General features: G+C 42.5%; 1 protein-coding gene across 6 annotated transcripts; it reads left to right on the top strand.

Annotated features, from left to right (window-relative positions):
* Positions 1–593: 593 nt before the first annotated feature.
* Positions 594–6,166, top strand: IFT22 (intraflagellar transport 22). Of its 6 annotated transcripts, none has more exons than XM_036279411.1 (6): positions 605–726; positions 3,979–4,014; positions 4,266–4,342; positions 4,471–4,560; positions 4,857–5,059; positions 5,666–6,166. In XM_036279411.1, exons 5-6 carry the CDS (start codon positions 4,882–4,884, stop codon positions 5,812–5,814), a joined length of 327 nt encoding a protein of 108 aa, XP_036135304.1. In that variant the 5' UTR covers positions 605–726; positions 3,979–4,014; positions 4,266–4,342; positions 4,471–4,560; positions 4,857–4,881; the 3' UTR covers positions 5,815–6,166. The 6 variants fall into 6 exon arrangements, with proteins under 6 accessions (XP_036135303.1, XP_036135302.1, XP_036135304.1 ...); XM_036279412.1 differs by having other exon boundaries at positions 3,979–4,035; XM_036279410.1 differs by lacking the exon at positions 3,979–4,014 and having other exon boundaries at positions 594–726; positions 4,857–5,038.
* The last annotated feature ends 5,659 nt before the right edge of the window (positions 6,167–11,825 follow it).

The raw sequence follows: 11,825 nt of genomic DNA, 5'->3' as shown, positions 1-11,825 counted from the left end.
TTTATGACGGACCTAATGACCGAATTTAGCAGCAGTGCGTACAGACACCTGCACTGAAACTGCACGTGCCAGGCTATTATCCTTATGGTTTCTTCCAGATCACCCAAATGAGGGTGAGTGATGAATCCCTTTACAGAAACCAGAGACTCTTTTCCTTGACCTCTTCTAGACTGGGCCAGGAATATAATAAACCCGTTCTCAATGTATCCAGTATCATGCCAGAGTGATAAAGGCATCAGAGGGCTTGTTCCTACCCCAGCTCACCAGCTACTTGGCTTGTGTGAGCGATCAGAGTTAAATCGAGAAATAAAAGCAGATCAAGGACGAGCCATCCGCGCCCTCCTACAAAGAGAGGCCAGACTCGTGAGCTCTATGGTCCTCCCCGCTCAGAAGAGAGTCTGAATTCAGGTTTTTGTTTCCCTCCCACCCTCTCTGCGTCTTGCACGCCGACTTTCAGCCTGAAGCCCACACCACCAGGCCGGAGACACCGCGCCCACCCGCAGCCTTCAAACGCCCAAACCCCAGCGGCGCGAATCCGCTCACTCCCGTCGGCCCCCGCGGACCGCTCCTTGTTTCCATGGAAATGAAGGCAGCCAATCCGCGCGGCTACTTCCGCTCCGCGCTGACAACAGCGGTCTCAGACGGCGCTGGAGACGGCTGCGGTGGGCCTTCTGTCGGCGGACCGGGATGCTGAAGGCCAAGATTCTCTTCGTGGGACCCTGCGAGGTGAGGCCGGGACCGGCTTCGGGGGTGACGAGCGGCGGCGGGGGTGCCCCGGGTGCTGTGCCCTGCGCCGGGAGGCCCCCAGGAAGCGGGAGCCCAGTCCTACCGCACCCACCCGGTGTGCTCCGCTGGCCTCGCAGGGAACTGCGCGCCTCCAGACGTTGACCCTGGTTCATTGAGGCCTGGAGGCCCAAGCTAGTGAGTGGCGTTATGGAACCACAACCTAGATCTCACTTTATATTCGAGGTTGTCCCTAATAAATATGACTGTGGAATGAGAAAACCCGGAGGAAAGACTGAACTAGTACCTGGTCTTGGAAGAATTAGCTATTAATGTATGTGTGATGGTGGTAATTTAATGGAGGTTAAATCTACATGTGTACTTCACACCATACACAAAAATAAAATTCAGGTGAAACCGACGAACAAAATAGATCCAGAGTCATGGAAGCAGGGGGAAGGAGAGGGGGAGGGGGAGGGGCTGGAAGAGATAAACCAAAGAATTTATATGCATAACCCATGGACACAGACAACAGTGTGGTGTAGGCAAGGGGGTGAGGAAGTAGGGAGGAGGGAGTCAATGGGGAAAAAGAGGGGGACATCTGAAATACTTTCAACAAAAAAGATATTTAAAAAAAATAAAATGCTGGTGGACTAAAGCTAAATGTGTAAAAAACAAACAATCAAACAAACTGTGGAAGTGGTGAATGAATGGGAATTTGCATTTTGTTGATGCTGTTGGCCCAGGGACCACATTATGAGAACACTGAAGTAGATGAATATGTGGAAAGATACTTTTTTTTTTTTGGTATGTGCCCCTAGCAGGAACCAAACCCAGGACTCTCTGGTCCGCAGGCCCATGCTCCAGCCGCTGAGCCAAACCCGCCAGGGCGAAAGATATGTTTTCAATCTTCAGCTAGGGACGGTCTTCTCTTAAGCACAGCACAAAAATGAAGAAGACTTAAAAGAAATGACAGGGAAGTTAAAGGTTGGGGAAAGTATTTGCAAAATATATTACAAATCACAAGGAAAGTTTAAAAATCAGTAAAGAAAAGAGAAATAACTCAATAGAAAACTGAGCCAAGGCTCTGCACACAAACACAACTGACAGATAAGTGTGAGAAGATGCCCAGCTTCAAAGTCACGAGAACACAGTTTAAAACAAAACGATGACATTTATTTCCCCATCAGAACTAATGAGAAAAGTTTAGAAGATTGATAACACCCAGTGTTCAGGTGCTCATGGGAAAATGAGTACTCTAAGATTCCGTTGATGGGGCTAGACATTGATAACAGCTTTGTTGGGTGATCAAATTATTAAAATTTTAAATGTGCCTAGATTTTAGTGCTGCACTTACATTTCCCAGAATCTCTAGTAGCTGAATACTTATCCATGTTCCCCATGAATCGTGTACAATATTGAACATTAGGAAACATCCTAGGTGCCATCAATAAGAGAATGTCTAAATAAACTAAGGTACATTCTTACTCTGGAAGACTGCACAGCAGTTTAACACAAGGCAAGTCTGTGTGTACTGACATGGAGAATTCTCCAAGACATAAATTATTAAGTGAAACAGATGAGGAATAATAATATACAAAGAATTATGAAAAGCAAAACAAGTATAAATATATTTTTAATGGAAAATTTTAAATATATATAAGGGACAAAAAAACATGAACTCCTAGTACCCATCACCCAGCTTCAACAAAATATATTTCTGCATAATTTCTCTCCCCCACTACTCTTCAAAACGTACTAACTTTCTATTCCTTTAACATGCTGTGCCCATTCCTGCCCTGGTTCCTTTGAACTCGCTACCTCCCTGGCTTGCAAGCCTCGGGTTGACTCATTGTCATTCAAATCTCAACTTAAATTTCATCTACGCTTTCCTTGACCATGCAATTCAAAATCTCTCTCACATCATCCTGCTTTATTTTTATCCTAGTACTTATCACTACCTCATCTTTTTTTAATTTATTTTTTAAATTGATTTGAGAGAAAGAGAGAGAGAAACATCGATTGGTTGTTTCCTGCCCGTGCCCCTACTGGGAATCAAACCTGCCACCTTCAGGACAATACTTCAACCACCAGAGCCACACCAGCCAGGGCTCATCTTTTTCTAATTTATTCAACAGCACCTGGCACAAGGTAGACACTTAAAAATACTTTATGGACCTAATAGGCAGTTTCTTCATTTTCCATAAGAACCCACCCCCTTAAGAAATTGGTTTTAGCCAACTAGCATATATAATCTTTAAGGGCATAGATGAAATATACTTTTATAATGTTTTATATATCAGTGTAGCTATATACACATTTGAAGTTATATTAAGCTATATGTTAATTTGGAAATACTGTTTTATTCCATTCTTGCATTTCATGACAGCTTTATTCAAGACCCTCACCTTCACCTTTGACACCCAAGTCGTCTTTATGACTAGAGCCACTCTTTGGATCACCTAACAAAGCACATCACTGAAGTAGTTTAGGATGCAGCACCTTTTGAATCTGTGTGTGAACCTGTTCCTGGAAATGTATTTCAGCTCAAAAACTGTTCCTATAACATCAGGCCATTTACTTTATTCATTCATTCTACAGATAAATATTCATGGTGTCCACAACATGACCACTTATTGTGTTATTGTATTTATTTTTCCTGATTCTATCCCGTGACCTCTACAAGCCTCCCAAACTGGCATTGATTGAGGCCACTCTAGTCAAGCAGTTTGTGTTCAAAATAAAATAATTGAAGTGCAGAGCATAATTTGAGATATTTTTTTATAAGGAATCAAGTATAAGAGAGTTTCCTTCTTTTGAGGAGTAATTTGGGTGGAGAAAAATTTTGTTTTATATTCAGGCATATACAATGCTTGTTAAATGAATGATGCCAGTGTATAGAAAAGATCTGAAAAACATCATTGTTGTTACGTTTAGGGAAAGTATGGGATAGACAGGTGGATGCTTTGGGTGGAGGCATCAGGAGAGCTACTTGTTCTTGGTTTTGTTTTGTTTTTTAATAAGAATGCATATTATCTAAAAGGAGAAACAGCCCTACATGAGAGTGTGACATAGCCAGTCAGGAGTCTCCAGACCTGGAACCCAGCTCTGACTTTGAATTTCTCTGTGACCTTCCCCTTTCTTGGCCTCAGTGGCTTCGTAATGAGCTGTGACAGACTGTTTTTTTCTTGAAGATGTGGAGAGGAGCAAGTGAGGAAAAGCTCACATTAATGATTTTTTTTTTTCTATTCTTAGATGAGTTAACTGAGCCAGCCAAGGAAATCTACATGGGTAAAGTCACCCAGTGGCAGAGTCAGTGCTGGAATCCCCTGCTCCCTGGGTCCCAGAGCAGGCTGTGCCCACCATGCAGAACAAGTCAGCGAGGTCCACCCAACCAGAGAGAGCCCTCTGCCCTGGTGATCCTGGGGTGGCGGTGGCCTTCACTCCATCACATCTGGTTCCAAGCCAGCAATTGGAGGGCTCATATATGGTTTACTTTTCTGCTCTTCAGAAAAGATTTTTTATTATCTTTATTTTCACAGAGTGGAAAAACTGTTTTGGCCAACTTCTTGACAGAATCTTCTGACATCACTGAATACAACCCAACCCAAGGAGTGAGGTGAGCCCTGACGAATCTGTGTCCCAGAGAGTCCCTGTCCATCACCCATCCTCTACTTGGGATGCTGGTGGCATTCCAAAAATATAATATTTCCAAAGTACAGATGCTGCTGCTGTTTCTGTTTATAGGATCCTGGAATTTGAAAACCCACATGTTACCAGCAACAACAAAGGCACAGGGTGCGAATTTGAGCTATGGGACTGTGGCGGCGATCCAAAGTACGTCTTCTTTAACAGGGTTTGCTTTATCAGATGATTCAGAAATCAGCTGCCCGCCAGATACCTTGGCCTAGCACACGTCCTAGCATGTATCAGGGGCTTGATCAATTGTTCGGGGATATACATTGCTCATGAAACTTTAGTGATTGGGTTTTAATACAATGAGAAGTCATCTATCAATTATCAATAATAAGGAAGTCATCCATTAATTATCCAAAGTAAGATATTATTTTTAAAGTCCACTGTTAGAAACTAGAACCACCTAATATTCACTTGGATCCTTTGCTGCCTTGCAGGTTCGAGTCTTGCTGGCCAGCCCTGATGAAGGACTCTCACGGAGTGGTGATCATCTTCAATGCTGACATCCCAAGCCACCTGAAGGAAATCGAGATGTGGTATTCCTGCTTCGTTCAGCAGCAGTTCTTACAGGATACTCAGTGTCTGCTAATTGCACACCACAAGCCAGGCTCTGGAAGTGGTAAAGGAGCCCTGTCTTTGTGTAAGGAAACTGCAATTCTCCATTCTGTTTTTGTCTTTAGTGTTCTGGGCATTTGTATATTGCTCTGTGTCTTTGAAAGCAGCAGCTGTGTGCCATTAGTGAGCACCAAGTGTGTCCTGGGCATATGTTTTTCTCACCATGTAAATTAGAATTGCCAGACTGGAAGGTCTGCCATACCATCCAGGCCAGGATATAGACACTTTAAATGCAGGGATAACAAGATGGGGGAAACACCTGGCTTTAGCCACTCTTCAGTCACTCTTTCCTGACTGGCCTTTTCTCAAGAAAAACTCCAATTTGCATGTGACACATACTATTACAGAGGTGACAATGTGATCATAGAAAATGACTGTCATTATTCACCAATGTCTTCTTTCTGGTATAAGAACAGAGAGGACCTGGGTGTGGCTTGTAGAGTTGTCATTCTAGTGTCAGGTGGCAGTGTGGTGAAACCTTCCTGTATTAAATTGTGTCAAGCAAAATACAACTTTATTTTTGGACTTTAGAAAGTTAAACGAGTTAGTTTCTGTAAGACTCAGATCATTTGGAACTAGAAATGGCCTTTAGTAAAAGTTCACGCCTAATTACCTTATTTTTCTTTTTAAGCACCACCCTTGAACAAGCTGAAGCTGGTGCACTCAAATCTTGAGAATGACCCTGAAGAGATCCGAATGGAATTCATAAAGTATTTAAAAAGCATAATTAACTCAGTGTCTGAGAGCAGAGACCGGGAGGAGATGTCAATTATTACCTAACTAGCCTTCATTTGGACTCTTCCACATCCCAACTGAGGTCAACTTCTTTCCCAATGCAGATCTAAAATCTTACCCAGCTACTGATATTTTCTTCTCCCTGTGGCTCTAGAAGAAATTGTCCTTATCTGCTTAAGGTACCAGTCACTCAAGGAGTTGAATCATTCCATCTATTCTTTGTCTTCACCTAACCCTGTATTTCCCCAGGAGCAGTGCTTTAGTGTTTACTATTCCAGTGCTCGTGGTGACTTTATAGAACATAGTGACCATGAATAATAAGAATCCACTGTATCTCCATCTCTTGTAACTTAAAAGTTTGTAGGTTAGTTCAGTCTCTAATAAATATTTATTAATTCAAGATCACAATCTACTTTCTCTGTGTTCTCCCTAACATGGTATCAGAGTGTCTGGACAGTGTTTGTGCCCTTGTGGGGGTGGGGCAGCTGTTCTAAGGGCAGGTCCTCGGGTTCCCGCCCTGACCTCTGTCTAGATGTCAGTGGCCACCCTCCTGGCCATCTCCTGTCAAGTGTAAGACTGGGAAGGCTTGTGGCATGGGCTCTCCCTATGGAACCAGTAGTCCCAGGCTGAGTTGGCTCATCCTGGCTGGGGCTGGCCCTGCACATCTCTGAGAGCCATCTGTGTCCTCTATCCCTCCCAGGTTTCTTTGTGTCTGTATGGCAGGATCACTTTACTACTTGCCATAGCTGACCTGTCCAATTCATTCTCCATGCTCAGCTTATTGGGAAAAAAACATGGGCAGGAGAGGAGGCGGGGGGTATATTGAGAATATGGCAGTTGAGTATTTTCAAAATATTATTCCCATTACAATAGTAAGAAATGCAATGATATTTTCATTATAAACTTACAAAAAAGTTCACCTAATAACTTAGGATATTTATAAAATTTTAATATACTGTTATCCTTTTATAATTGTAAAATATACATAAAATTTACCATTTTAGCCATCTTTTACATGTACATTCTGTGAAATTAAGTGCATTCACATTATTATTGTGCAGTCATCACCACCATCCATCTCTAGAACTTTTTCATCATCCCAGATTGAAACTCTGCACTATTTATTCCCCACTCCCCCTAGCCCCTGGCAGCCACCATATACTCTATGAATTTGACTACTCTGGGTACCTCATATGAGTGGAATCATACAGTATTTGTCCTTTTTTTACTGGCTTACTTCACTTAGCATAATGTCCTCAGGTTCGTCCATGTTGTAGCATGTATCAGAATTCCCTTTTTTTTTTTTTTTATCCTCACCTGAGGACATTTTTCCGTTTTATTTTGTTCAGGTAGAGTGGGAGGGAGAGAGAGGAACAGAGAGAGAGAGAAAAACATCGATGCGAAAGGAGCACATCGAGTGGCTGCCACCCGCACAACCGACCAGGGCCGGGGACAAACTGCAACCGAGGCACGTGCCCTTAGTGGGAACCGAACCCGGGTCTCTCAGGACCGCAGGCCGACGCTCTAACCGCTGAGCCAAACCGGCCAGGGCCAGAATTCCCTTTTTAAAGTTGAATCATATTCCATTGTCTGTATATAGCATATTTTGTTTACCTATTCATCTGTTGATGGACATTTGAAATGTTTTCACCTTTTGGCTATTGTAATTTGCTAGGAACATTGGTGTACAGTTCACCTAGAATATTTTTGAAAAATATTAGCATTTAACTTCCCCAATATTTCACTTTTATTTAGATGTCCTTGATATCTGGATACCACACAAAGTAGAAGGTAGAATACATATGTATCTTCTAAAAAGTCTTTTATGACATCAGGGGAATTTAATTCAATATTATTTCATGTAATAGTTAAAAAGCAATATAATGTTGTAATAACACCTAATTTGTGAAAATATACAAAAAATTTCATTAATACTCAAAATAACCAAATGTGAGTTTTTAGCTTTTTGTACAAGTAAGTTTGTTTAATAATAATCTTAGGAATTATTCTTCATTCATAGTTTTTATACTTATAATTTTTTTTAACATAGACAACCTGAAAATACATTAAGTAGATTAAAAGTTAGATGTAGGTCCACCCAACTGACAGTGGGGGAAAAGAAGAGGCACTTAAGATGAATAAATTTGGTTGGAGTACACTTCACTTTTACAGTGAGGAGGGCTGAAATGAAGCTATGTGGGCAATCTGAGAGAGTGGTGTTTGCGGATAATGTCAACTCCCTAGTAAATTTAGATTGAACTACAGTCAATCCTTGAGCACATTTTAAACCCGGGTTAATTTTCTTCTGCTGTCCCACCAGCTCGCAGTGGGGACACATGCAAAGAACACAAAATAATGTTAATGCAAACTGAAGCAAATCATCTTTACATAATAGCTACAGTGATAATAATTAATCTTGCAGAATACAGGCTCAGAAAGAAACAAATTATTTTTATCTAATCTCCCAGAGCTCAATAGAAAAATTAACCCACCAGCTCTCATTAATGTTAATGGCCAGAATACAACCTCCTTGTTATGTCTTTGACTTGAGAAAAATGTTTTCAATTTTAAGACCACACATGCACAAGTTACAAGAGGACATTCAGTGAAGAAGTCTCCCTGTCTTCCCTGTCCCTCAGCTCTGTCCCTCTCTCCAGAAGCCCCCACCTTACCTTCTGCATTCTGTCAAAGGCATTCCGTACACGTACAAATGTGTCTGATTAATAGACACAGTGGCAAACTATTCACACTTTTCTACAACTTGCTTTTTTCACTTGTTTGTCTTAGGAATTTGCATAATATTCCACATTAACATTCATATTGGCATGTGTATTAGATATTTTAAATAACCATTTATGCTGAAATATACTTTTATCCATGGACATTTCTTTTTTATCCTCACCCAAGGACACCTTTTTGTTTTTTGTTCAGATAGAGTGGGAGGGAGAGAGAGAAACATCGACGTGAAAGGGACACATCGAGTGGTTGCCACCCACATCACCCAACCAGGGCTGGGGACAAACTGCAACCAAGGTACATGCCCTTAGCAGGAACCAAACCTGGGTCTCTCTGGACCGCAGGCCGACGCTCTAACTGTTGAGCTGAACCGGCCAGGGCTATCCATCGACATTTTTAATGGTATCAAAAAACATAATTTGGGACATATGTTTAAACGTGGGGTTTTAGGGAAGTGGTTTCAACCATCAGTCCTTTCAAGGGAAGGATAAAATAAGATTGCTTGCCTTGGCATCCTACTTTTGATTTATGATTTCACAGAACTATTTTCTAACTGAACAATGATTTTTGCCATGCATGTGTTAGTTTATGGTTAAGATTTCCTTCTATTACTGATGTGACAATGCCTATGAAAGCCACAGGTGCATAAAATAACCTACTTATATGGGGAACTCAGTAGTTCAGCCTGACTCAAGTAAATGTGTGGAGCAGTGAGATTGTGTGTGCGTGTGTGTGTTGGTGGTGAGTGAGTATGTGGGTGAGGGGAGTTGAGGTTAATGGCTGTGAGTGTGCAGGGGAGGGGAGTGTCAGGAGTCAGGGGTCATATAGTGAAGGGTCTCTCAGGAGTCAGGGTTTCATCTTACAGGTACTAAGATGTCATTGAGCCCTGACCAGTGTGGCTCAGTTGGTTGGGTGTTGTTCTGTGCACCAGGAGGTTGCTGGTTGGATTCCCGGTCTAGGGGTCAAGGGCACATGCCCAGGTGGTGAGTGGTGGGCTGGATTGCTGGCTCAATCCTGGGTAGGGGGCATGCAGGAGGCAGTGGATTAATGTTGCACTCTCACATCAATGTTTCTCTCTCTCTCCCTCTCCCTCTAAAAATCAATAAACTATTCTATTTTTTAAAGAGATGCCATTAAACATCTGTAACAAAAGTTAATTAATAAACTCACACTTATGGTTAAAAAAAAAAAAGAAAGAGATGCCATTGAAAGATTTTCACTGTAGATTCAGGTGGTCAGATCTCTATTTTAGAAAAGTCCCTCTGATGGCAGCATGAGGGCTGGATTGAAAGGAGGACAAGTATAGAGGTGGCTGCTACCACTCCTGGGTTTGTGGTGGCATCACTACAGTCTTCAAGGCCAGAATCTTCTAATCTCTGCTCCCTCTTCACATTGCCTTCTCCTCTGTGTATCTGACACAATTCTCCCTCTTTCACTCCCTTATAAGGACACATAATTGCAGTTAGGGCCCACTCAGATAACCCAGGACAATCTCTCCATCTAAAGGTCCTTAGTCACATCTGCAAAGGTGCTTTTTCCAAGAAAAATAACATTAACAGGTTCCAGAGATTAGCACCAGATATCTTTGGGGGCCATTATTCAGCCTACCAGAGATGCCATTCACTGAGGCATCAGAGGAAGGGAGAAATAGAAACATTGGTGTGAGACAGAAACATGGATCGACTGCCTTCTGCTCGCCCCCTACAGGGGATTGAGCCCACAACCCAGGCATGTGTCCTGACCAGGAATCGAACCAGGATCTCTCAGTCCATGGGATGATGCTCAGTCCACTAAGCCACACAGGCCGGGCCAAATAACCATTTTTGAAGTTGAAAATGTTTTATAACTATGTTGCTGATAAAACTAGCATCAGCCCAGCCAGTATGGCTCAGTGTTTGAGTGTCGACCCATGCACCTAGAGGTCGCCGGTTCGATTCCCGGTGGGGGCACATGCCCAGGTTGTGGGCCAGACCCCCGGTGGGGGGCATGTAGGAGGTGGCCAATTAATGTTCTCTCTCATTGATGTTTCTATCTCTCTCTCCCTCTCCCTTCCTCTCTCTCTAAAAATCAATAAAGAAAAAAAATTTAATAAATAAATAAATAGCATCATGTTTCTTGGAACCAATTAAATGACCAAGTAGCATTCTGAAGCTCTATACTGTTGTAAAGAATGCTCATATCTGAAAATTGTTCAAGAAAGCTCCTAGACATCATCACACATTTTGTGGAACACCAGAAGACAGTTATGTCAGTAGGGTGTGCTAAATTGCTATAACAGAGTAGAGCTTTGTAGTAATTCAGGACACAAACACGAGTTAACTCAAAAGTGAGTAACTGCATTTGTACCTTAAGAAAATTACTCTGAACTATGGTTCTTCTCAATCTTGACTTCAGCCTCCCCTACCTGATTGTTGAGAATTACATGAATATTCTGGCCTTGGCTGCTGCTTTCTCAACAAATGTGCTCTCTCCTTGAGCAAGAAATGAATGATTTCATGTTTTAAAAGCCAAAACCAAGCCCTGGCTGGTTTGGCTCAGCAGTTAGAGCGTCGGCCTGCAGTCCAAAGAGACTCAGGTTCGGTTCCCGCTAAGGGCACATACCTCGGTTGCAGTTTGTCCCCAGCCCTGGTTGGGTCGTGTGGGTGGCAGCCACTCAGTGTGTCCCTTTCACGTCGATGTTTCTCTCTCTCTCTCTCTCTCTCTCTCTCTCCTCCTCCCTCCCTCCCTCCCTCCTTCCCTCCCTCCCTCCTTCCCTCCCTCCCTCCCTCCTTCCCTCCCTCCCTCCCTCCCACTCTATCAGAACAAAAAAATGGAAAAATGTCCTCGGGTGAGGATAAAAAAATAAAAATAAATAAAAACCAAAACCAAAGAAATTAAGTAAATGAGGGAGAAAATTCTGCTTTTGAATGTTAAGAATAGATAACATACTTTTGATGTGACTTCTTAACTGTTTTATCAGTTAAATAATTCTACATTTATGATACAGGCCATTCTTCCTACTGAAGTTAAAAGCCCATGGAAATTACATGTTTTCCAAGTACTCACACTTCAAAAGGAAAGTTTTTAGTGCTTTGATGAGAGCAACACCTCATCTATCTTTCTGCACTCTACACTTCATTCTTATCTAGGCTTTTTGATAACCTTCAAAAGTATGCCTCCCCTCTCCCCTTCATGACCAGTGTTGGAGTCCCCAAAGCATGTGGAATCTCCCCAGGCCTCCAGCAGCATGATCACCTGTGCTCTGGCTCAGGAAGCCACAAGGAAGTAGCCTGGTAGCCAGCCTGGCAAAGCCAACACGGGACCTCCATCCTGAGTTACAG

This window comes from Molossus molossus, unplaced genomic scaffold, assembly GCF_014108415.1.
Source record: "Molossus molossus isolate mMolMol1 unplaced genomic scaffold, mMolMol1.p scaffold_m16_p_3, whole genome shotgun sequence".
Taxonomy (NCBI): domain Eukaryota; kingdom Metazoa; phylum Chordata; class Mammalia; order Chiroptera; family Molossidae; genus Molossus; species Molossus molossus.
This window is presented reverse-complemented; position numbering and strand designations above follow the sequence as displayed.

What these genes read in the sequence shown, in the direction of transcription:
- IFT22 (XM_036279409.1), top strand. Translation starts at nt 688, where the DNA reads ATGCTGAAGGCCAAGATTCTCTTCGTGGGACCCTGCGAG. An exon ending in AACCCAACCCAAGGAGTGAG is followed by an intron (nt 4,343 to 4,470) that starts GTGAGCCCTGAC and finishes TTCTGTTTATAG; the next exon opens with GATCCTGGAATTTGAAAACC. An exon ending in GACTGTGGCGGCGATCCAAA is followed by an intron (nt 4,561 to 4,856) that starts GTACGTCTTCTT and finishes GCTGCCTTGCAG; the next exon opens with GTTCGAGTCTTGCTGGCCAG.